At 33.5% G+C, this 26,583-nt stretch overlaps 4 protein-coding genes and 3 pseudogenes across 4 annotated transcripts; 5 read left to right on the top strand and 2 right to left on the bottom strand.

Annotated features, from left to right (window-relative positions):
- Positions 1-2,035: 2,035 nt before the first annotated feature.
- Positions 2,036-4,096, top strand: LOC120160891 (annotated as a pseudogene).
- A 5,170-nt stretch (positions 4,097-9,266) lies between these two features.
- LOC120160890 lies at positions 9,267-10,443 on the top strand (annotated as a pseudogene).
- Positions 10,444-11,690: 1,247 nt separating this feature from the next.
- LOC120160949 (14-3-3-like protein) lies at positions 11,691-13,152 on the top strand. The gene is made up of 4 exons (XM_039171257.1): positions 11,691-12,209; positions 12,306-12,428; positions 12,525-12,641; positions 12,935-13,152. The coding sequence occupies exons 1-4, from the start codon at positions 11,724-11,726 to the stop codon at positions 13,013-13,015; spliced, it is 807 nt and encodes a 268-aa protein (XP_039027188.1). The 5' UTR covers positions 11,691-11,723; the 3' UTR covers positions 13,016-13,152.
- A 738-nt stretch (positions 13,153-13,890) lies between these two features.
- Positions 13,891-16,606, top strand: LOC120160935 (cytochrome c oxidase subunit 6b-1-like). Its single transcript, XM_039171243.1, has 5 exons — positions 13,891-14,036; positions 14,907-15,176; positions 15,314-15,396; positions 15,489-15,570; positions 16,505-16,606. The coding sequence occupies exons 1-5, from the start codon at positions 13,995-13,997 to the stop codon at positions 16,556-16,558; spliced, it is 531 nt and encodes a 176-aa protein (XP_039027174.1). The 5' UTR covers positions 13,891-13,994; the 3' UTR covers positions 16,559-16,606.
- Positions 16,607-18,484: 1,878 nt separating this feature from the next.
- LOC120160938 (queuine tRNA-ribosyltransferase catalytic subunit 1-like) lies at positions 18,485-20,840 on the bottom strand (the record flags this gene model as incomplete). The annotated part of the gene is given in 10 exon segments (XM_039171244.1): positions 18,485-18,709; positions 18,877-18,904; positions 19,000-19,046; positions 19,137-19,169; positions 19,171-19,245; positions 19,317-19,388; positions 19,830-19,941; positions 20,056-20,160; positions 20,674-20,715; positions 20,806-20,840. Coding segments are annotated over 10 exon segments (645 nt in total), but the record flags the coding sequence as incomplete, so codon positions are not given.
- A 1,331-nt stretch (positions 20,841-22,171) lies between these two features.
- LOC120160889 (classical arabinogalactan protein 5-like) lies at positions 22,172-22,576 on the top strand. Its single transcript, XM_039171211.1, has one exon. It carries the CDS (start codon positions 22,172-22,174, stop codon positions 22,574-22,576), a length of 405 nt encoding a protein of 134 aa, XP_039027142.1.
- A 1,884-nt stretch (positions 22,577-24,460) lies between these two features.
- Positions 24,461-26,253, bottom strand: LOC120160931 (annotated as a pseudogene).
- Positions 26,254-26,583: the final 330 nt, after the last annotated feature.

The raw sequence follows: 26,583 nt of genomic DNA, 5'->3' as shown, positions 1-26,583 counted from the left end.
CTGCCCATTCTCAATTGTACTGGCCTCATAAAATTCAATAAGTGGTTTTAATAATCAATGAGAGTGTAGTTTTTGGTTGAGATTTTGGATTCAAGTAATTACGTATGTAGAATGTGTGTGTTGTTAATAATTTAAAAATAGTATTAATTTGATTGAGAAAAGTTTTACGTGGATTTTAAACGTATAAAAATTGAATATGAAATTGGAAACAAGATTTTAGTAAGAGATTCTTCATGAAAGGGAATTCTTCGATTTACTTAAATAAAAAAACTTAACCCAAAATTCATTGTGCTTGTGAAATCATTGAAAGAATTGATCTCGTAAAATATCAATTAGCTCTATTTCCCAAACCATATCGAATTCACAATGTTTCAATGCTACAAAGACATATCGAACTCTTTTCCATTTTATTTGAACCAAATCAACAGAATTCAATCCAATGTGATATAACAAGAAGAACCAATTACAATTCTAACTCAAAAAATGAAAGAATTAAGAAAAAAAGAGAATTTTATAAGTAAAAGTTCTCCAAATAAATCATAAAATCAAATAAGCCACTTGAGAGCTAGATGAGTATATGAGAGATCAATATCTATATTTCTTTTCTTAAAGTAAAATTTAAGGATGATTTTTTAAGGATTGTCTTAAATTGGGTTATAAGCCTTTGAATATATGTCTAAAATGAAACTTAGTTGAATTAAAACAGTGATTTAATTCATGATTATATTAAATTTAAAAAGAAATAATTAAAAGTTCAAAGACAATTTAAGAAGAAGAAGAAGAAGAAAAAGTATGAATCAATGATCATATTATATTAGTTAGTGAAATTTGTGACGAAATCTATATAGGTGCTATTAGATCATTATATTTAAATTATTTTTATTAATTAATATTTTTTGTTAAATATTTAATTATAATAAACTCATCGAGTGGTCTCAATGGTTTAAGGGAGTGTTTTTCTCTCTAAAAATCATGGGTTTGAATAGTTGTGTATGCAAGATGTGTACACATTGTCAATAGTTAAAAAATATTCTAAACAGATACTATCTTATAATCATCTCATATTATTAAAAAAAGTATTTGTTTAAAATAATATTAGAATAAAATAAATCAAAGGTTTCGTTCTCTTTTTGTTAAACAACATTTTTAAGAGAATGGGTATTTTTATAAGTATTAATATTAAAAATGACTCATCACCAACAAAATAACATTTCTTTTCATAGATTTAACCCAAATAAGAAACATAGATATAAACATATTTTGACCAATAATTATAAAAACAGTTTTCTCCCCTTTATATATCTTTAACAGTTTTTTTCTCTCTTCCACCCACAATCGATGTGTCAATTTTAGTATTATATAAAAACCTCAAGGACATAAACAATTTATACTCTATTTATATTTGATTTTACGGTTTATTTTTATCACAAATTCTTCGACTGAGTTGATATTTTTATATCAACTCAGAACGAAGTTTAGAAATAAATTTTCATCGCAAATTCTTTACCGAGTTGATATTTAGATATCAACTCGGAACAAAGTTTCAGTATTAGCATAGCTTTTAAAACGTGAATTGAGGGTTCATTGAGTAAAGGGCACAGCCATTAGCACCACGTATGGTGCATGCATGTCGTTCCAGTACATGTGTTGATCCTTCTAAAGATGTGAAGAGCTTGGAAATTTGTGTTGCACCACAAGGATGCGTTAAAGACTAGTTGTTTCATCAACGGGTTTGTTTTCTAATCCTTTTCCTATAATTTTTCTCCGCCGGAAAACGCCACATCTTTGCGGTTGAAAATCTGATTTTGTCTGTTGCTCTGAATGCACCAGGGAGACATAGAACAGGGCTTGCATACAACTCCGGCCTACTATGTAGCGAGTTAGGCGCCTTCCTCTTGATTTATGGCTATAAATATCTCACGTGATCTTTGCAACACAAATTTCCAGAAAGCTTGAGAATTGATTAGAGATCGATGTATGCTTCAGAATAGGAAGAAGATAAAAAGACTTGGGAAATCTATTCAACCTTAGAGAAATGGTTACGTTCACTTGTTTCCCTTTATTGAAATCAAAGAGCAACAAGAAGAAGAAAGGCAAGGTGAAAAGATTTCAGTTTATTATTTCTATTTTGTGTATATATTTTTTTTAAAAATTACTGGCTTCATTGTCTTCCATTGGTTTATTTTGCAGGGGGTTGATGCAGCTCCAAAAGCTGTCGAGCAAAAGGAAGAGGAAAGAGACCTTCAAAAGGGGATTGAAGAACAGGTGCAGCCTTTCGAGAGCGATGAACCGAATTCAAAAAGCTTCGATATCTTTCGGGAAGAATCTCTTTGCAATGCCAAAGTAATCAGTCCTGAAAGTCCTCTTGGATTTGTAGAATCAGAGGCATATGAAGGGGAGGATGAGCATGAAGACGCCTCTACTAGTAGACGATTCTCCGATTTCGAGTTCCAAGCCCATGTGATCAGTTCAGGTGAATCATTTGATTTTAGAACCAAAAGGGTGGTTTCTTCAGATTCATTTGAAATTGACACTGAGGAAGTGTTCATCTACCTTGATGAAAATGATGACGAAAACGTTGTTGATATGATTGAAAGTGCACATGTATGTGACCCGGGGATCCAGAGGACTGAGTTCTGTGCTCTACCAATCCTTAAGCGTTCTTGCTCTAATTTGGAGACAAGGAATGTGCAAAGGATGGTAGTTGATCAGTTCCTTCGTAAGTCTTGGTCCTTTGAAGAACTGCACGAGTTATCTGCAAGAGCAACGGATTATTTTAATGCCGGTAGCCCTGCTTCCGAAATGACTTGTTGCAGCACTAATGCTGTGGAGCCAGATCAAGCACTGAATGTGGGTGAGATGAAGTCACCTGGTTTACATATTGGAGAATCCTCGAACAAAGACTTCATCGGAAAATGCAACGATAACCGGAGTTGGAAAGCTTTCCATAATGGGGTAACAAGTAGCTTATGGCTTCAGAACCAATGGTTTGCATTCCCTTCATCGTCACCATCTTTAGCAAGAGTAGATGAGTGGGTTAGAGGTCTTGATGTGGAAACTACACAGCCTGCAGATGATATGAATGGTCTTGTTGGCTCAACTTTTCCATTTACTGTAGGCACTTGTAAATCACCAGCAATGAACAGACCACACTCGAATCTCCGTTCAGACCGGATTCCGTCCAAGGAGGTGTTATACACCAATGATGTCATTCAGACACTCAGTTATTCCTCTGCTGTTGCTCACATTCAGGAATAAATCTGAAAGCTATTCCAATGATCTCAGATTTCACCAGCCTTCGATCTGTCAACTTGTCAAACAACTTTATAGGTATGCTCTTAAGAGAAGTTACCCATAGTTTTATATATGATTATGATTCTTGCTTTCTTGCAGTCCAAGTTACTCCAGGATCACTTCCAAAGGGCATTCACACACTCAACTTGTCAAAGAACAAGATCAACAACATCGAAGGACTCCGAGAATTAACTCGGTTGCGAGTAATTGACCTCAGCTACAACCGCATTGCTCGAATCGGACATGGTAAATAACTTGTGAACCTGTTTCTCCTCAAGTAAATAGCATGTAACACAACTGCATTGTGGTTTTTATAATGCCAGGGTTGTCAAACTGCACATTGATCAAAGAACTGTACCTTGCTGGGAACAAGATAAGCGATGTTGAAGGGCTTCATCGGCTTCTCAAGTTAACAGTCCTAGACCTTAGCTTCAACAAGATGTCGACGACAAAGGCATTGGGCCAGCTTGCTGCCAACTACAACACATTGCAAGCATTGAATCTGTTGGGAAATCCATTTCTGAGCAACAACACTGATGAACAGCTTCGGAAGGCGGTTTGTAGCTTGCTTCCGAAGCTTAGGTACTTAAACAAGCAACCCATTAAACCACAAAGGGCAGGGGAAGTGTTAACGGATAGCGTTGCCAAGGCTGCCCTGGGGAGTGGCAGTTGGAGCTCAGGAAGAAAGGCAACAAAAAGAGCAAGGCACGGTGGATCAACGTTCTCCAATGCGCACAGGAATGGTGTGGCAATTGGTAAAAAGAACAGGAAAAGATTAAAGAGCCGAAGTCGTCATCTCTGACCTCTAAACTCGCATGTTTTGGTAAGTCATTTTCCGGAAAATCTTTTATTTGTGACACTTCTTGCCGTTCAAAAGACATATATTCCCACCCGTGCATTCAAGTTGTTCCAAATCAAATCATCAATGCAGGAGCTCTTCATTTTTAACATGAAGAATTTCTTTAAAAAATCGTCGATCAAATTTAAGATCCCTAAAAAAAATAGTTTCCAAGCACCGATTTCTCTAAATGATTGAAAAATTGAAGTGAACGTGATTTTTTAAAGCACTTTATATTGAAATTCAAACAGCAAAAAGAAGCTTTCGCAAATGGGCATTTAAAAGAATCAAATGAAAGTGTAAAGATATTTCAACATTCTTTTTTGTTTTTTTCTAAGCTTGTAGAAACATCCCTTCGATTGTGGTCTGTACGAGATAACCATGTTCCTTCCTGCGCCATTTTGATTTTAGAGTGTCTTTCTTTAAAAAAAAAAAACTTTATTACTAACTTATCACATTATTAAAGTAGCGGAGATTAACGTTTTATTAACAAAAATTGTTATAATTCGATAATATAAGTAGGAATTGTAACTTGTATGCCCATCCAAATTCGAACTAAAAATTGAAATCCTGCACCTGACTCAGCTCAAGTTTAGGAGTGTTCCACCTAATCCGAAACTCAATCCAATATTTTAGATTAAAAGATGTACTCAATCTGACTCAATCCAACCTGACCTTTCTCTCTCTATGTATATAATCATTTTTTTATAATAAGGACATAAGTAAAAAAAAATATAAATATAAGGATATTATTGTAGTTATCCTTAAATATGTAAAAAAAATTATAATATTATGTCGAGTCATGCAATAGCGAAATTCAACATTATATTCTGAGGCGTTTTATAATATATATATATATATATATATTAAATATTTTGTACTTTTGTCAATGCCATTATTATAAAACTAATAAAAGAAAATTCTATAAATCACTCAAATTTATTTCTTCACGTAAAAATTTAAAGAAATAAAATACATTGATAATATTATAAAGTATGTCTAAATTTTTATTTTAGATATTCAAATTCATGAACACATTGTAACATCCCAAACTACATGTTAGTGACTAAATTGTAAAATTTCAGAATTTGGTGATTAAAGTAGAAAAGTTGAATAGTTCAATGACTTATTTAAAAATAATTCTTGAAGGGTTATTAGTAATTATTAAAAGAATTAAAGGGTAAAATGGTCATTTGACTTGGAAATGATAAGAAAATGATATATGTATGTGGGGATGAGGATAAGGATATATTTTATCCACTTCATCTTCTTCTTTTTCTTCATCACACGAGAGAGAACCAAGGGAGCAAAGGTGAGTTTTTTGATTTCTTGATTGTTTGTTGATTTTAAGTATGGGTTTTGATCCTTAGGTAATACTTAAGCTTAAGGAAAGATTAAGTTGTCTTAAAATCAAAAGATGAAGAAGTTATGAAAGATTAAAGAGAATGGATTTTTAAGTGAATTTTTGGAAAAGAGTTGATAAGTTTAATTTGAAACTAAATTTAAATTGTCATCAACTTAATTAAGAGATATGAAGTGATAGAATTGGATATAAAACATGTTAAAAATTGGGTATGATTCTTGAAGTTCATAAAGAGGAGAAAATATTAAGGTTAGAGAGGAGATATATGGATATAAATGAGTTTAAGCATGTATATGTAAGTTAAGAACATGAAAGGGGAGGAAATTTAATGAAAAGTTGTGGAATTTTCGGGTGAAACCAGTTTATTATTGACAGGTGCATCGGTACACTATGAATGGGTACCGGTGCGCTAAGACGAATTTTGAAGGTGCATCGATACACACTGGTAGGCATCGATGCATGAAAATTTCAAAGCTATTTTGGGTACCGATGCACCCATAGTACATCAGTACACCCCCTAAAGAAAAAAGTGAATATGGGCCTATTAAATTCATTTAAGTTATTAACATCAAATTACAAGGTGTAGATATATGATAATTACATTAAAAATGTATGATTGTGTAGATATCGAGCACAAGCAAGTTCTGAAACGACTGTAAAGTTATGATCAATCCAAAGAGATAAATCATAGAAGTGGATTTGGATATATAAAGTGTCAAGGTGAATGCATCTTATTTTATAGAATTATATGGAAATTGGACTTGTGATAAGTCTATTTCCGATAGTTATAGTGCATGAAGTCTTGATTATAAGTATGTGAATGACATGAAATGTATGTATGCTTGATTATATGAGTGGATATGTTCTTGTATATGCTATGTGGCTTATGTGAATTTATGGTTATGAGATAAAATAGGTAATAATAGGAGAATATGATGAAGGTGCTTTTTTGAGAAACGATAGCAACTAGATAAACATGTGTAAAGGTTATATGAATAATAATCTCATATGATATAAGGAGAATTGAAGAAAATAAATAAAATTGAATTATAGAATGAATTGAGAATACCTGTTTATATGATACATGTTAAGTGTCCATGATATGAGTGAACACATGAAAATATGATTGTTATGTGTGCATGAGTAATTGAATATGAGTATATGTGTTATTTGTTATTGTATATGTTATATGATTTATGTGAATACATGTTTGAGTGATAATCCATGTGAAATGATATAAATGACATATGTGATTACATGAGAATATTATATAAGTTATGTGATATGGACATAAGGGATTATATGAACATGTGATATAAGATATGTAAAACTGAACGATGTGCCTATATGAAGTTGTGATATAATTTATGTGATGAGGAGTTATATGTTATAAGATTTATGTGAAGATATGAGAACAAGATATCATCAATGTGATATGATCTATGTGACCATATGGGAATGTGATATGATCTACATGATTATGCAATATGTGATATATGCTATATGATATGAGATGGACGGTTACACATACATGTGGTATGTGACAGAGGAAAAGAAATATGTGATCATAAGAGCAATGGTATAAATCATAATGATATTGCCCATGATAGGTGACATGAGAGCTATAGGCATAGTTGGCATGCCAAGAGTCGAGGGTTACCTATGTTCTTCGGAACATATGAACAAGATTACCTATGTCTTTCGGGATATATGGACATGATTACCTATGTCTTTCGGGACATATGGACATATTACCTATGTCTTTCGAGACATATGGACATTTTACCTATGTTCTTCGGGACATATGGACAGTTTACCTATGTTCTTCAGGACATATGGACAGATTATTATACGAGCTGTGGTGACATCATATGTGTGCACAATCTCAGTGTACTCACATACCTTAAGTTATCAGTAATGTACATGGGCTAATAAAGAGATAATAACAAATACAATATATATTATGTATATGCTTTTGGTGATATGAAATGTTACACATAAATGATAAATATAAGATCATATGATAAATGGGTTAATGATGTTATATGTACATGTATGCATTCTGTTATGTGAAATGTTCTATGATTTCTATTATATGTTTTATATGTCTCACTAAGTCAACGACTTAGCGTATGATTGTTTCATACGTAGGTTCCAAGAAAGGAAGATTGATAAAAGTTATGCAAGACGGGTCAATTTCTCCTTTCCAAAGATCATATAAGAAAATAAATGAATAGTCTGTTTTTTGTAATATTGATTGTGGTTGACATGTAAATAAAGGTTGAAATTCGATATGTTCTAATTGGTTTTGTAAAATCATATGATTGAGTTTTGTAATGTTTTAAATGTATTTATGTAAATGGTAACTTTATAGTGATGAAATGTTAAGTTTTTACGAGTTTTATGTATATTTTGCTGAAATTACTATAGTAGTGCATCGGTACACTGTATCAATGCATCGATACACATTTTAAATTTGATGTTTTATGCATCAGTACACTGTTCAGGGTATTGTAGCAGTGCATCGATACACTATTCACGATAATGTTCATTACTGTTCATGGTACTATTTAAACAGTATTTGTACTATTCATACGACATAGTATATTCATAAAACGTTCTTTCCTTAAATTTGTTATAATGAAACATAATTTAACATATATTATCGTATTTTCTTAATATTAGTAAAAGTTTTAAAATTGTTCACTATTTTGTACAAGTATATGTTTTGAAATGTCAATGTGACACCTCGGATTCATATTCGGGTCGGATACGGGTTGGGGGTGTTACTACACACATAATAAATATAGATATTTAAAATCATAAATAAAAATAAAAATTAAAAAAAATGTATTCAATTAAAATGAAGTTAAAAGTTGAATAATTTTATTAACTATTACATCTTCTATCACCAAATTTATAATTTAAAAAATTGATTTATTACCCTTTATAAGCGAATAATCATTTAATAAGTTTTTATAAGTAGAGATAAGGTAGTTTTGATATAATGATAAAATTATCTTCCAACGTTTGTACAAATAATCATTTTTCTTATTTTTATAGAGTATTTTAATCTCCAATGTTTTAACTTTTGGTTAAAATATCTTATGTTGGAAGGAAATCATTAATTGACTAGCGATCAACACATTTTTATGATATATTATTTTCACATATATTTAATTACTGACATGATATATATCATGTCATTTATATTAATAACGTGACACGTAACCATAGTGCGATATATGTCATGTCATTTATAGTAATAATGTAACATGTATCACGTTATTTATAATATTGACGTGACGTGTCACGTCACTCATAGTAATGACGTGAAATGTGTCCCGTCACCCATAAAGATTATAATGTACATGTCATGTCATATCATTCAAAGTGATGACACGACATATACAATATTAACAATTAAACATATATGAAAATATTATGTCAATATCATATATTGATTGTTAGTTAATTAATACTTTCATTTTAATGTGCTGTATTTAGATCAAAAACTAAAATGTTGATGACTCAAATATTAAAAATAAATAAAGGCCAAAATAATAATTTATATAAATATGGAGGAGTAATTTTGTTATTATGTTGGTAGTTTTATCGATTAAATTGGGTTTGGAGAGAGCCAAAAGCATTGTAGTGTCACAATCATGGACTTCCAAAAATATATGGTAGCTCTAACTGACTTTAACTTGTACGAAAAAAAACCCCATCCTCCATCACATGCTTTACGACGAAGGGTCGCATTCAGATGCCATGCGGCCCATGCCTCCTATTGACAGTGCTTCACCATACATTTTATCAATCCCTGGTCCTAGAAATAATGGGCACAAACCATTACGTATATCAAAGCTCTCAATCTATCTTCTTCTCAATGTATGCGTTATCCAAATCAAATGAAAAAAATAAGATAACAAACTAGATATATTAGAAAATATTATTCGAGTGTTATTCGAGTAAAAACAAATTAGAAAATGTTATTCTAATAAATTGGCGTAAGAAATACCAATTTTTTTTTTTTAATTTCCTTGGAAAATTTCTACCCACCGAATCAAATTCAAACTTCAAAACCTTCAGAGAGGGCTATCATCTCTGATTTGGTATGGAAAGTTCTATCCTTCAGAGAGGGCTATCATCTCTGATTTCGTCACTTCCCTTTCATCTAAGGTTACACCGACATCTCAAAACAAGCAACCCTCGGTTGTCCAATGGTGGAAAACCACCGAGAAATACTACCACCTCACCTCAAAAAAAGCTTCTCTTTCCCTGTCTTTGGGAAAACAGATTCCCGACGAGAGATATTCACTCGGGAAATCGCTCAAAAACCAGCAAATCGTTCAACTCGCCTCAAAGGTGACCAAGGAATGCTATCAACGTCGTGTTAACGGCATCCGATGTTGCCGTTGAAGGGTTCTGCATGAGCCGATGTGGGACTCACGAGTCAGCCTTGGGATCGAGCAGTGATCACATTAAGGCCAAAAAGTACTCCAAATTCGTTTATATTTGGGTCGGGAACTACCGGACACAGTGCCCAGGTCAACGTGCTTGGCCGTTCCATCAACCAATCTACGGGCCACAAACTCCTCCTTTGGTAGCACCGAACAACAATGTGGGTCTCGATGGCATGGTGATCAACTTGGTTAGCCTATTGGCCGGGATCGTCACCAACCTTTTTGGAAATGGTTACTTCCAGGGATCGAGTGAGACGGCATTGGAAGCTTCATCAGCTTGTCCTGGAATTTATGGTAAAGGAGCATATCCGGGCTATGCAGGGAGCATGTTGCAAGATCCCACAACTGGTGCTAGCTACAATGCTAATGGTGACAATTGAAGGAAGTACTTGCTTCCTGCTTTGTACGATCCTGCTACATCATCTTGTTCAACTTTGGTATAATGAGTTTAAGTAGTGATATTAGCAAATTAGTGTTAGCTTCAATGTTAAAAGCTTTATAAGTAGAATGTAAAATTCTTTTATTTGTTAATTTATTAACTTAATGCATATAATATATAGATCACAATCTACTTTTGGTTGTGCTTTTTACGTTAGTGGTTGTGATGCTTTCTCAAGCTTTCTTATATTTACTTATTTAGAACTATCATGTTTTGAGTTTAATTTCGAAAAAAATAATTTAAAAAACTTAAGGTTTGACCCAATAATGTTCATATCTACTCCACGTAGTGACCTAAAAATCATAATAATAATAATAATAATAATAATAATAATAATAATAATAATAATAATAATAATAATAATAATAATAATAATAATATAACAGTGATGTTATAAAATTAGAGATTTTGTAGAGCAAATGTTTGATCTTTATTTTAAAGTGATATCTAAACTTTTAAATGTTTCAAATTTATTCTTAAATTATGACTATCATTTTTAATTAATCTTTAATTTTTTGAATATTTCAATTTCATTCGTAAACTATAATCTTTATTCTAATTGGCCCCTAAATTTTTGAACACTCCAATTCCATTCCAAACTAAACGCATATAGTATATACTAATCACATCCCTTGTTAATAAAATTGCTAGGCCACGATATATTATTATATATTTGAAAAAATAAAATTTAGGTTGAACTATGGTTAAAACTAATTACATATTTGGATGAATTGGGGAATGAAATTAGAATATTTAAAAATTTAGGGATTAGATTAGAAATAGTCATAATTTAGGGGTGAATTAGAATATTAAAAAGTTTAAAGACTAATTCAAAATAAGAGTAATAGTTTGGGTGACATATAATACAATTAAGTAGGTTGAGAACAGCTTCCGTAGAAGACCTCCGAATTATGACGAATTATGAAATGTCCTCCGTGGGACTCGATCCCACGACCTCAAAGTTAAAAACCTTATGCTCTACCAACTGAGCTAGATAATCATCTCATATAATACAATTAAGTCCATACTATTTAAGAAAAAAATTGAAAGATAAGAGGAGTTGTGTAAATACCGAAAAGCCCAAATATGTATTCAAATTTCAAATGCTGTCCGTCCCTCGAAAAGAGGGCGTGAGATTAGCTTTTTGAATTTCACGAAAAATTCAGAATCCCGTGTTTGCCAGCTTCCCTTCTTCAACGCAATCATCGCCCCCCACTTCTCCCATACTCTCAAACCCTAAAATCTTACATCTTAATCATTTTTCAAAACCTACCCATTCTTCCATTCGCCTCTCTACGAAACCTCATTCCATAACCCAACGAAATGGCCGCCACCCCTTCTTCCCGCGAGGAATTCGTTTTCATGGCCAAACTGTCCGAGCAAGCCGAGCGCTACGACGAAATGGTCGAGTTCATGGAGAAGGTCTCCGTCTCCGCCGACAACGAGGAGCTCAGCGTCGAGGAACGGAACCTCCTCTCCGTCGCTTACAAGAACGTTATCGGCGCTCGCCGTGCTTCGTGGCGGATCGTTTCCTCCATCGAACAGAAAGAGGAGAGTCGTGGTAATGAGGATCACGTCGCTGTCATCCGTGATTATCTAGCCAAGATCGAGTCCGAGCTTTCTTCCATATGTGGCGGGATCTTGAAGCTACTTGACTCCAGGCTCATCCCTTCGGCTTCCGCTAAAGACTCCAAGGTCTTTTATCTTAAGATGAAGGGTGATTATCATAGGTATTTGGCTGAGTTCAAGACTGGAGCCGAACGTAAGGAAGCTGCTGAGAGTACTCTCACTGCTTACAAATCTGCTCAGGTTTTCAAAATTTCTGCCTCTTTTTTTTTCTTATAGGTATGATCCGAGCATTTCTATTCACATCAAGATCAACCTTCTTTTCTCTTGGTTTCATAGGACATTGCCAGCGCCGATTTGGCTCCAACTCACCCGATCCGGCTCGGATTGGCACTCAATTTCTCTGTTTTCTACTACGAGATTCTCAACTCTCCTGATCGCGCTTGCAATCTTGCAAAACAGGCTGGTTACAATTACCTTCTTTTTTCTCTCCCTGAAATAAATATAATATGCCGATACATCTAGAGTAGCTAATGTGCTGCCTTGTGATCGTGGCAGGCATTTGATGAAGCAATCGCTGAGTTGGATACTCTAGGCGAGGAATCATACAAAGATAGCACCCTCATCATGCAACTCCTCCGCGACAATCTCACTCTCTGGACCTCCGATTTGCAGGTAAATACAAATTAATTTCTCTTTATCAATGTATTACTTCTTTCCAACAAATCTGCTAGCAAAAATATTGTACGCTACTGGATTTAAATAGAGGTAGTTTTCGAGTAACAGTACCATCTGAATTTTTTTTATATGATCATAGTAACCTCAATAGCATCCTTTTATTATCACAATCTCGATAAACATGCTCGCAATTATGATAAATACGACTGTAATTATAATTTAAATCCTTGTCAGCCTATTCAAATGTATGTAATGGTATTTTAAATGTAAATTTTATTGAAATTAATTAGGAAGACGGAGCTGATGAGATTAAAGAAGCAGCGAAGCAAGAGGATGAGCAGCAAAAGCAACCGGAACAGCCAAAGCAGTAGTGAGAATCTGCTCAGCTGGGCTCTCATTATGTTATTACGATATTTAATTTGCCAATTTGAGGGTTTCAAATTAAATGAAACCTCTACTTTTTCGTCCCTTGTTCTATAGGAGAAGATTTTCTCCCCTTACATTTTTAGCCAATTTACTCTCATTCATCCATGTACTGTTTTCTTTCCTTTTTTTTATTTTCATTTAATTCTCTGTTTTTAGCTTGTTCAATCAAATATTAATTGTGCTAATGAATATTGGTCTAAGATATTAAGGAAATTATGAAAATTAAATATTGGTTATATAATAGTTTCTTTAGTTTTTATTTCCACGTTATTCTATATCTCTAATTTATGTAAAAATGCAATTTAAAAGAAAATTTTGAATTCATTATAATACTGTATTTTCAGTATGTTAATAATTGAAGAGTTCTACTAATTTTGCAAAAATAAATATCCAAGGAAATGAGATGTCATCACGCTATTCAAGATTAGTAGCTCAATAATTAAAAGCAAACTCAAAATAATTGATGCTATACTTATAAATTTTTATAGTTTAGTAATTAAAATGAAAATATGATTAAATAATAATTAAACGTTTAATGAAAAGTAATATACGAATTTGAAAGTGATTACAATTGCATGCGTACTAATTAAAAATTTCGGTCATCTCTATAAAAGAGTACAATTAATTTGCTTCAATTACACTCGATTTTTATTAAATATACCAATGAGAATTGTTAGTAATTACAAACATTTAGAACTCGTTTTTATTAAAAGAATAACGTAGGGGAGGAAAAAAAGAAGAAGAGAAAAAGTGCAATTTGAGCGCTGAAATTATATTTGTAACCCAACTCAAAGTCCATCTCGAGATCTCTCCCCCGCCATATTTTCCTGCTTTGTCCGCTTCTTCAAACATCTCCGCCGTCGCCACTTTCCAGCAGCCAATTAAAAAGTTCCCAAAAGCAGCCGGTCGTATCCTCTTCTGGAAATGGCTGAATCTGAATCTGGAAACCCACTTTCCCTGTCTGAGGTACTCATACTTTAGTCTCATTTCTTCGAAACTAGTATTTGTAATAGTTTATTTTAATCCTTGTACAAATGGACAAGTTGGATATCCGTTGACTTTTCCGTTTATTGCAATTGATCGGGAATGTTTTGTTTTATAATTTTTTGTTTCTCTTAGAATTTTGTTCGATTGGACTGAAATGAACCGATCTGACCGAGTAGTTGTGGATATTATTAATGAAATTAGTACCAGCGTTTTGAATTTTTGATGCGGTGGTTTTGATTAAAATTTTGACCGTCTATGCTCGTTTATCAAATATATTTAAGATTCAACTTTCTTGAGAATCGTCATGATTCATGAACATGCGATCTTTTTTTTCTCTAAATAAATCTGCTCGTTGAAGTTACTCTTATCATTTGCCTTAAGATTTATTCTGTTTGAATTTGCTTTACACAGTGTTGGTGTTTTGAGGGACATCATTGATAAGAGTCAATGAAAACGTAATGTTTTGAGCAAAATTTTCATTGGGTTTTTCACTAGCTGCAAAGCTTGTAGAGTGAGGAATCAAGTAAAATTTCCGAGTAAAATTTTGGATGACTTGAGCATTCAAGCTTTTGACTAACTGAAACGAAATTCATTTATGACTATGTTGTTTGGAAATAATTTATGTCGATGTTATAGAATGATTAATTAGGATTTCTATCTTCTTTGAAGCTTGTTGGTCCTTGAACATTCCATTAATGCTTAAATTTAGCTAGGATGCAACCTTCTTTGCTATGCTTTGGTGCTGATAACTTCAATGAATTTACTACATGTCTTGCTTGTAATGCTATAGTGGGGGTATTTATTTGATCTGATCATCCTGGAAACCTATTTGAATGTTTGGACATTTAGCAATATGCACTGAAGGAGGAGAAAAAATCAGATGTGGCTACGAAACCAACAGAAGTGAAAGAGGTTGAAAATCCTGTGAATGCTGCTTCTGTGGAAGTTTTCAATGAGAAAGTGGAGACTCCTGCTGCTGCAGTTGAGGAAAGCACTGAGGACGCTTCTGCTCCTGTTGAAGAAAGCACTGAAGTCAATTCTACTGCTGAGAACAGTGGTGAAGATGCTCCAGCTGCAGCAGAGAACTCAGATGATGCTGAAGAAACACCAGAGATTAAGGTTGCCTTGCTGAAGTCTGAACTTTTTTATTAACTCAATCTTTGCTGCCTCCAGAATCTTTATGTGCATGTTAAACTATCACATCATTACATGTTAGATTGCTTCACTAACATATTTTGGTGATGTTTGATATGCAGCTTGAGACTGCCCCAGCAGATTTTCGCTTCCCAACTACAAACCAAACAAGGCATTGCTTCACACGATATATTGAGTACCACCGGTGAGCTATGGATTACTTTGTATCTTATGAAGGTACAAAGGTTTGTTTCTTTTAAAATGCTTCTTGATATATCTTCATCCTTTCTTATACAGTTGTGTAGCTGCAAAAGGAGAAGGTGCTTCAGAGTGTGACAAGTTTTCCAAGTATTATCGTGCCCTATGTCCTGGAGAATGGGTGTGTATTTTCTCCCAAGATCCATAATACACTTCTCTTCATCATAATGGTTTGGGGTATATTACTTGGATAGAGAAGTAGATACAGGTGTAGACCTATTTGGGTTAGCATCAAAGAACACGTTGAAGGATATTCCTTTATCAAGAAGTTAGGGTTCTATGGGAAAAATAAAGGGCTTAATTGAAAAGAATTTGGCTTGAAAATTGTGAAAGGACATGGTTGAGAGGAGATGATGAAGGGAATTATATTTGGATTTTTGACTACATCCAGGCCTTAGGGACCTATTCAGTCTACACTATTATTCCAGGCCTCTAAGATACAGTGATTACACAGGAAGCTAGCTTAAAATACATAATGATAGACTTAGGGGGAAGATATGGCTGTCAAAAGCTACCACAAACACTTAAGTTTACGTACGTTACTCAAAAGACAGACTTAAATGTCAAAATTTAGGCCATACAGGAAACGAGAAGTCCATTCTTCAAAGGCATCCAATTTTGAGCTGGCTTTTGAACTAAATCTTATAATTGATTCTTTGGTGGAACAAAAATTACTGAACTATAGAAGATTAAATCTTTTTCCTCACATCCTTATCTCAAAACTGGTCCGGTATTGGAGGTCCTCATTGTCAACTGATATGGAGATTTTTGTTAAAACTTACCATGAAGGAGCATGAAAATAAAAGGTAGTAAAAAGGAAAGAGACGGGAATGAAAATGTTTAGTATTGAATGCTCAATTCAATTTTTGATTAATACATTGTTTTTTGAGGGATTGGGAAAGTTTATGCTTTGATACATTCCTGCGGTTTCAGTTTAAACTATTTGAATGAGTATAATGTTAATAAACTCAGCGGCTGAAAAGTGTAAAAGATGCCAGCTTGTATTAACCATTTGCTCTTCAATCTAACAATCACTCATTTCATTTGTGTTTCAGATCGACCGATGGAACGAGCAAAGAGAGAATGGCACTTTTCCGGGACCACTGTGATTTTCTTCTGTTATATCCCACCAAAGATGAATTTGTTAAATGAAAATCCCATTTTGAAAGGATGAGGTTATAAGAAATTCGGCATGTATTTTAGACTAATTAGATCGAGGGTGATACCTTTGATCATAAAAAGGAAGCTTTTACTCCTCTTTTCATGGTGAAGAACACGTTTCTACCAAGTGGAAAACCCTTGAAGTTATTTCTACTTTAACAACATTACGTTATATGGTGCCCCTTCCTTGAAAATTTATAATTGCCGAGGTTTCTATGTAGTTCAAGGTTTTAGAACATCAAATACCACTAAAAACACCTAAAAGAAAAAGCGAATAAATTCCCGCGAAAATTCCAGCTTAAGACACGACAAGGAAACGGGGAGACTAAAATAAAGTCGTAATCGAAAAAATTATCAAGTCCATAATAAATCGGTTAACATTTTAGGTTGAAAAGGAAAATATTATATTTTTCATAACAAATTAGGTAAATCGTATAACTATTCTAATTGTAATCTAAAATGTTACCATAAAAGCTTCATGTAACATTCTCGGTTAGTAATCGACGTTATTGCTAATTGTGTAATTTTCTAGAATAGACATAATAATATTTAAGTTTAAAATTTGTCATAATGAAATGTTTTTTATTATAATTAAAATTAAATCAATCATATAACTTTTTAAAATAAACATGCTAAAAATTAAACTTTATATTTCTCGTTGTTCAGCAGAACTACCGAAGAAAATGTAGGAAGTTTAAATTTCAAGAAATCAATGGTCTCACTTGAGGGTAACAAAAGTCGGTTTGGCTGGAGCTAACCAAAAACAAAAAAAAAACAAAAAATATTTAAAACGTTATACGATATAGAAAATAATTTAAATGGGATTATAATCAAATAAAATATGAGGCCGACCTTGAGAACTTAGTTAGTGGGTAGAGAAGGTCCAGTTGTGAGTAGGTTTAGGCTGAGCTGCCCAACATGGATTCTTTTCTTGCTTTAGACTATTTTACCAATACATAATGAAAGAGGAGGCGACGACCTCTGTCCTCTAGTTTGTTCCACCGTTATCCTTCTCTGTCAAACCGCTTATGTTGAACTGGAAAAATAACAATGACCAAGAACTGGAAACAAGTTCAGTTTCTCTAAATGTACTAAGAAAACATATTTTATATATTTAGGATGGACTGAGTATTTCCAAATTCTCTTATATGATGATCGGAACTTAGATGATTCGTATGTGGATGCATGGAATATGCACGACCTAGAAAATCAAGGTTGTGAGGATAATAAAAGCCTTCCTCGTTTTCCATATGACAACACATGCACAGACAGGCAAATGCATCAAAATAAAAACATGTATAAAATTTTAATTATAAGTTAACCAGTACAAATAATATTGATTAAGATAATATATAGAGAAATGTAGTAAATTATTGCTAATTTATATTTTCCATGATAGGTGGTTAAGCCATTTGACAAGGCGCACAAATCTTATAGACGTGACTGCTCAAACTCAAGACCTCAAGGGAGATCAACACTCTCTTTAACCACTTAGGCCACTTAATGGGTTCTCGTACGTATAATTAAATGACAGGTCATAGTAGTAGGTTTATCAAGCTTGAGATAAACCTATGATTAATGTGATAATGATAGGCTTACATCCACACATATAGAAAATTAAGCTGCATTAACATTTACGTCAAATGAATGGAACACAAAGATAATTTAAGTAGCCAAAAAAATGGTGGTTGAAGTTGTGTTTTTCGTTGGCTGGCTCGAGTTCTTTCACCACTATTTTGACCGAGATGGTGCCCCAACCTATACTTTTTTTAGTCAAGAATCGAGGTCCTCGTCGGAGGACATTTCCGACAAAAAGTGGGGTGAAGCAGCCTATAGGAAGCAGCCTAGGACTTAACACATTTGATGAAAGTGGGGTGAAGCAGCAGGCATATTATAAGTTAACAAAATTTATGCTGCTCTACATGGTTACCTGTAAATTAGATTTGTTTCATCTCTGCCTCAGAAGGCCAAAGAAAATAACACCAGAATTCAACCTTGTTTAGTTAATCGTTTCGAAGAGGAGCACACCATGAAGAGAGATCGATTTCAACAACTTCCATGGCATTTTTTAACCATTCGGGGACATCTCCTTTAGGAAACTACAAGACAAAGCAAACTTTCATATTCAGTTAAAATTACTCGACACACATGTTGCAAAGTTGGTGCAGATGGGATGGTATCTATGATGGAAAACCATGATCATGATGCTTGTCAACCAAGAAACCAAGCGAAAAAGAGATAACAAATGAATGAAAGTTTCAAATACCAGTTTCTGCAAAAAGTTGCATACGAACCTGTAAAAAAGATTAAGAAGAGTAAATTTTCTTATACTGCAAAGAAGGGAATGAGGAAGAAAATGAAAGTTGGAAAAAGCAAGAGGCAAACATACTCGGGAAACTTCCCCTGGATTATGGATGTGTGTAGATTTCGGCTAAGCTAAAATTGGCAAAGATATACTATCAATCATTAAAATAAACATGATACGAAAGCAACAAAGCATAAAAAATATAAACTTTAAGGTTCTACCTGCATCATATAGTATAAAATTATAAATTATGATATGATAAAGCTGAGATCCCATAGCATCCTTTGTTACAAGAGAATGAATGTAGGCCCTCGTATAGTTCTTGCATACCTATATCGGGCAGAGAGTTTAGTTTAGAAAAAACTAAATTCATATATTAACAATTTTATCTTGAAATATACCATACAAGCACATGTATGATCAATAGGGCGAGTATCCTCAGCCATCGCTTTGTTCTTGAGTCTAAGCACTCCCTGCATCAAGTGCTCAAATGACATCAGACTACTAAATTCATATTTTAAATAAAAATTGGGTGTAACTAATGCCCTTTAAATTTATAGGGGGATGGACTTATGAGATCGAACTTTTAACATTACAATACTATGTTACTCGAACTCGAGTGTTAGTGCTGGATAAGAATATGTGCCTAACACATACATCTTCCTTTTTTCACTTATTTGGAGGGTCCTTGGAGAATCATATCCCCTTATCCATGTCTGAAAATATGCTTGACATAAGTGTCGGACATTTGTGATTCAAGAAAAATAGAGATAGGTTGCAGATAAAGGATAAACAAAACATGCAAGGCACAAGTTATAGTAATGCATACAATGAGGAAAGACAAGTCATACAAGAAGGCAAACAGAAACAAAATTGAGAATATTAACTCTCAAAAAACTTTGTAAATATATCACCTCCGGGACAGGAGCAGTGCCAAAACGAGCAGTTCGAGTAGGATAAACACAGTCATACATGTCAGCACCCAAGGCACTACAGACTACAATATCCAGTGGATACCCTGCACCCTGAAATGAAGCAAGCACAAATATAATGCTTTACAGCAATCTAAATGGAGAAAAGAAAGTGCAATTCGTCAGAATCTAAGGATGTAGATTACAGTTATGAAACTCATTTCTACCAATGACGTATCGTGGTGTATCTTCAGGAAGTGCTGCAGTACACTGAGCTACAACACGCCAAAATGAATCTTTATCTTCACCGCCTGCAAGACCACCAATTTCATACCTGTCACACAAGTGAGCTTAAGTTAATTCAGCTTGTTGTTGAATCTTAGCAGGCAACTGGGTTTGAGAATAACAATGCTAGGAATCATAGAGATTTAGATATTGGAGTTGTATTTTTTTAAATAATCAATCGTTTTTATCTACTGCTAATAGTAAAACCAATTATTTTCTAGAGCTAGGAATTGATTTAGATATTGAAATGCAATATGGAAAATTCTATTGAAACTAGCTAAAGTATGAAACATCAAGATCTGAACATCTGCTGTCAAAGTATATATAAAGTAAACATAAAATGAGTAGGACTATACTCATCAGCTTAAATAATCAATTATTCTTTAGTCAACTCAAGCTTTTATTTTTTACTCCGAGAAAGCAAATTGGATCTTGAAATGTTACATGGAAAATGTTATCGCAACTTGCTAAACTATGAAACATCAAGATCTATTTACATGCTATAAAATATCTTCAAAGAAAACATAGCATGAGTTATTCCTTGATATAGAATGGCACATACCCCGATAAATTTCGATCTTCTAATCCTCGAACACAGATATCCCTGATAAGATCAAAGTGTCAAAAGGGTAAAAAAACCAAAGTATCATTAGTAAATGAAAAAAGCATGGTTGGAAGAATACCAGAGATTCGCCTTAGTACTGGATCTAAACCACCTTGTACTATACTAAACAATAAAAAATACGAGTTTATTTAAATAAAATATTTGATAATAAACGTCAATAATTCTTAGAGCATGTGGTTAAAGGCTCTCAGTTTACATTTCCTCTCTCCCTTTAAGTTTTAGGTTCAATGCCTATGAGTAAAATTACTCTTCCTCCTCCCCAAAATAAGAATTATTAAAAAAATAATTGACAATGAACCTTAAAACACTTCGGTAGACGTCATGCTCAAACCTCGAAACTTCTAACAATAACATTCATCCCTTTTAACTACTGTAAATCTGTAATTGCTTGATTCATATATTTATATATACATACCTAAAATGTGTATATAATATAAATAGATATAAAAATACTGATAACTTTAAAATATAATGCCAGAAAAATCAAAATGAAAAGAATAAACCCATCTCACTGATCACATAATATCAACACAAAAATATTTTAAAATTAATCCTCAAATTTCACTAAACCCATCTCACTAATTTAGGTTTTGTTAAGCCCATTTCATTAAGGAGTTTAATCCTATATAAATATTTTAATTACCTGGTGCTTTGTTTTATACGTGGTCCAATCCTATTTCAGTTTTGTGATATCTATGTCAGTAGAATAGTATAATAGAACCTTTATTTTATTAGAAGAAAAGAAGAACCTAAAGCCTTTTTTTTTTTAAGTTTCCGATTGTTCCCATAAATAATAAATTGGACCAACGACGTGCAATCATAGCGGTAAGCAGAATTTTTGTTCATAAATATATTTGGAATTGCTTTGATCCATGGGAGTTTCCGACAGAAATAATAAATAAAAATAATGTTTTAAATATAACATGACACGCTTAAATTCTATTAATACGATAACTCTAATACGATTCATATTTTATTCTAGAAGGTATTGTTTTCATTTGGATCAACTACAAATTTAGTACTCTAACTATCATTTTTATTATATTTTGATTGTCAAATTATTTATTTAAAATTATACATGACGGTATATTTTGATTTTATTTTAATCACTTACAATTGAAAAATTAACAAAATTACTGATATAATATCTTTTTCAATGATATTTGACATTGTATTCTATTGACATATCACTATCAACATTAATTTTTTAACGATAAGTGATCAAAATAAAATTAAAATTAAATATGATTTTGAAAATAAAAATAATTAGATGAATAAAATCAAACAAAAGTAATAGATTTTTTTTAATTATATAAAACTCAGCCCAAGGCCTAAGCCTTCTATTTACAGCTCCTTTCCTCTCTCTTCTCCCTTTACCCTACTGCCGCTTTTTTTTGTTTCTTACTCTGTGTTTTGTTTCTTTTGCAATTCTACAATGGCGAAAACCGTAGCTTGCTTTGTTCTCTTCGCTCTAATCGTAAGATGCGCTCTCGGCCAAGCTCTAAGTTCCGCCCCAACCAAATCACCACGGTCTTCTTCTCCGACTCCAGCTCCCAAGTCTCCTACTTCTACACCAACCGCTTCGCCGCCATCAACAGCCACCACTCCTTCTTCAGCCCCAGAATCTTCTCCAACTTCCTCTCCACCGGCTCCCCCTATGGCTCCGGCTGGTTCTCCCACCATTGGTGCTTCTCCCACCGGTGCTCTCACTCCATCCTCCATCAGCGGGTCACCTGGACTATCTCCAACTTCTCCTCCGAATGCCGCCGCTTTGAATCGAATCACAACCACCGGATCCGCCGTTGCAGCTGTTTTTGCAGCTGTCGCTTTGTTCGCTTAGTTCTGACATTCGCGGATTATAGGATTTGAAATTGATGGATTTTTACTTTAGGCTCATTGTTAAATTATCATATTGAGTTCTAGTAGCATATTTCTTTTGTTTTATTTATTTTTAATTATAGTTTGACGGTGTTGATTTTACATCTATGTTATTCTGACCGTTGAGATTTGATTATAGTTGATCGTTTGTTATTATCATTAATTATCATTAATTATTGCATCGATAGAAGGCTAAAGTAAAAATTAAAAATTAAAAATATCATTAAAATATACAAATTTTATCTAAAAAATATCTTTGATAAGTACAAACATATATGTGTATTAGGTACGAATCAAATTAAACGAATAACAATGATATATGTGTATGTCATACTCTTTCACGAAGTTCTTTAAAGGAGTATTTTTCAATAATAATTGTTAACTCAATTTAAATCTTATTTAAAATTTTCACACTAATAATATTATTTTAGGTATTAATTCTGTTCACAATTATATTATCGAGTAATATCATGCATAATATAGTTTCGATAGGTAATAACGTTTTTATTTTCTTCACGTGACGAAGTGAACTCTCATTTTTTTTCTTTAAATTTGAAATTAAATTATATCATGATTCCTAAAACTTTTATTCTCACGGTTGCAGAAAATAAAAATTGATAGTATTTTGTGCTCTTCTATCACAACAAAAGAGTCATTGTATAGTATATATTTACAGATGTAATTTATTTAGTGAAAATCTAATTAAAGTAAGTTTTTTTTAAATTTTTTATTAAACAGATACATTACATTAACAGATACATTAAAGTAATTTATTTAGTGAAAATCTAATTAAAGTAAGTTTTTTTTTTAATTTTTTATTAAACAGATACATTACATTAACAAGGAAAATCTTTGACCACTCAACCAATTAATGAATTTACTATTAATGAACATAAAAGAAAATAGACTTCATACTTTCAATCCAATTACGATCTTACTCCATCCAATCAAATTGAGTCAGATCAAATTTGGGTCAAACTCTAATAATATTATTTATATATTAATTTTTAAGCACTTAAATATAATCTTTTAAATATACACTCATTCAATGATGGAAGACAATGTGTATACATACATATGTTATCATTGTCTGGCTCATACTCGCATAAATATACACTCCTGTGTTAATGATGACATGAAAGAGAAGTTGAATTGATTCTTTTAGTTGATTTTGCTGGCATAATATAAATTTTAGTCTTTTAATAGAAGTTCAAAAGTTTATTTATTCAAAAATTTGTTTAGGGTTCAAATAAAGTTATTAGTAAAATAAAAAAATATTAAAAATAATAAAAGGATAATTGTCCCCAATAATCCCCTTTGAACCATATTTCATACCGAGAAAAAACGAGATAAACCGTGTCTCGGTTGATCACTCCATGGCAAAGAAACTTGTAAACAAGTAACCAACAACACTTGATAAATGACTAGCAGGTGGCGAGGAAGCGAACGAGATTCGTGGCATGGGCACAATGTCCATTAGTGTTCGAGGCGATTGGATGAGCCGCAGTTGTTGTCATTTTCCAACACTTTAAATCCATAGTATGGCCACTAGGATATGGAATACTCGAGCTGGTAATCACTTGACTCCAATGGAAACTTGCCATCCTCAATGGTACACCATTAAACAAAATCCACAGTTTCCTTACACGATTGGAAACCTTGGCATGAATCCTGAACTCGATCAGACTCAGACTCGAATGCCATATATTAATATCAGAATATGTTTCGGACATGGATATTTCGAGAAATATATAACAGTCGAGAGTAACAATAGCATAGAATCTACACAATAGCAGTTGTTAATATGAGAATGGAAAGGATTAGAATTGAGCCGAAGAACACTCAATTTACACCAAGTGCCACCAAAAATAGCAGATCTCAAATGGCTAAAACATTCATGTACATATGTTGCTTACCTATGGAATAACAAACAATAACCTCTCTTTGCTCCGAGTATAATCAAATTCAACTTCAGTCGACGGCGTCTTGTTCCGAATCAGGGTTCAACTCGGCCGATTTATAGTTGGACTGTGAACCTTTGTCTGATTGAACATTCACGAATTGTCGACTACGTTGCACTCGAATCGGTCTTCCCATAAACATCTGCAATCACAAATTATCATTTTCTTGACTGAAAATACAAAAAAAAAACTAGAAATTTACAAAATAAGGAACTACCTTCCCTTGGAAAGCAGACAGACAGTGCTGCATCAGCTTCTTTCTTGGATTTGAAAGAGACAAAGGCATAGCCGGATGACTTTCTCGGATTATCATGAAATATAACTTCAGCAGAAACAACATTAGCACCCTCAGAACTGAAGAACTCTTTAAGGTGTTTAGCCCTCACTTCATATGAAAGATTCGCCACGAACAAGATGAATGCCGGCACCGGCTTCGGTTTCTCAGGTGGAGGAGCTTTCTTCTGCTTAGGTTTAGCATAATTGAGCCTTAAAGTACGACCCTCGAATTCCTATATCAGTTTCAAGGAAAGAAATCAATTATCTTTCTTGTTAAATAATGTCAAAACATGGATGGACTGAGAGGGATATTGGAGGGTGCAGTTGCATTTCAGATAGTTTAGGTATTTTCTACCGATGATTTAATTCGCATCCCCTGAAATTTTGTAATTTTGTACCCTCTAAATTTCTAATAACTTTCTAAGTTCAAAATCCTGACATAAAATCTTATGCTCATCCTAGCGTCAAAGTATACTATCAACCATGACTTAGTCAGGGGAAATTGCCTCATACACACACTGAATTCATCAAGGGTTTGCTAATGAGTGCCTTAAGAGCACTTGTGAAACTAGTATATTAAGCAAATATCTCTACTAAATGTGTTGAAAATCAATAGGTGGAGATGATTGAATAAATAATTCAGCTAAACTATATTGGACCACCTAATTTCTGGATGAACTGAAGGGAAGACTGGGGCAAACGCCTTCTAAAAATTTTATAAATTTCAAATAATCATAATCGATTTTCACTACCCATAATTTTATAAGTTCATTCCTCCTAAGGTTTTTAAAATTCGCCTCTGACATAATATCCTGCATCCCTCCCAGAATTCACGAGTAATATAAGAGAACAATCAAAGGCAATAAATATGCTTACATATGACTCAATATTATTGAGGGCCGCGAGAGCCTCCTCAGGCGAAGCCATGGAAACAAATGCCAAACCCCTATTTCTGGTCTTGTTATGCATAGAAAGCTGAACCCCCCCGCCCAAAAAAAAACATTTTCACATCAATACATGAACCACGAATCAAAACAAGAAAGCAAGGCAAACCCAAGAGAGATAGAAAAAACTCAACATCTACGACAGTGTCATATTTCTCGAACAAAGAACGAATGTCTTCGATGGTACAACTCCAAGGCACGTTCTGGGCAATCAACCTAGTTTTCGAAAACTCTTGTTCTACTTTATCTTGTAAATCCGGGTGTTGGGTAGTGGCAGAGAAATGGAGGACGAAACTGGTAAATGGTGTAGCTTTGAAGCGAAGATTAGTGGTGAGAGGAGAGAATGGATGAAGAAAAGAAGCGGAAGAGATGTTGGGAAAGTGGGTTTGAGGTTTATGCTTGAGAGAGAAGAGAGGAGATTGGTGGGGAAGTGGAAGCAGAGCCACGGTGAGATTAGTTCAGCTCCGGTAGGGGTTGCAACAATGATTTGGTTTGCTTGAGGTTTTTCATTTGAGAAAATCATCTCAGTGACCAAAAAAAAGTTATAATATACGATTTTAACCAATTTTTTTTGGATTTGTCAAAATGACCAACAAAATCGCAACGCGAAATAAAAATCGCAACGCGATCCCCAGAATCGCAAATCAGTTTCCAAAATCGCAACGCGATTCTTGAAAATCGCAATGCGATAGTACAAATTCGCATTGCGATTTTCCAAAATCGCAACGCGAATATTAAAATCGCAACGCGAACACATAAATCGCAACGCGTATCCGTAAATCGCAACG

Source organism: Hibiscus syriacus, unplaced genomic scaffold (genome assembly GCF_006381635.1).
Source record: "Hibiscus syriacus cultivar Baekdansim isolate YM2019G1 unplaced genomic scaffold, ASM638163v2 tig00111394_pilon, whole genome shotgun sequence".
NCBI lineage: Eukaryota > Viridiplantae > Streptophyta > Magnoliopsida > Malvales > Malvaceae > Hibiscus > Hibiscus syriacus.
The sequence above is the reverse complement of the archived record's forward strand: the minus strand, read 5'-3'. Positions and strand labels throughout refer to the sequence as shown.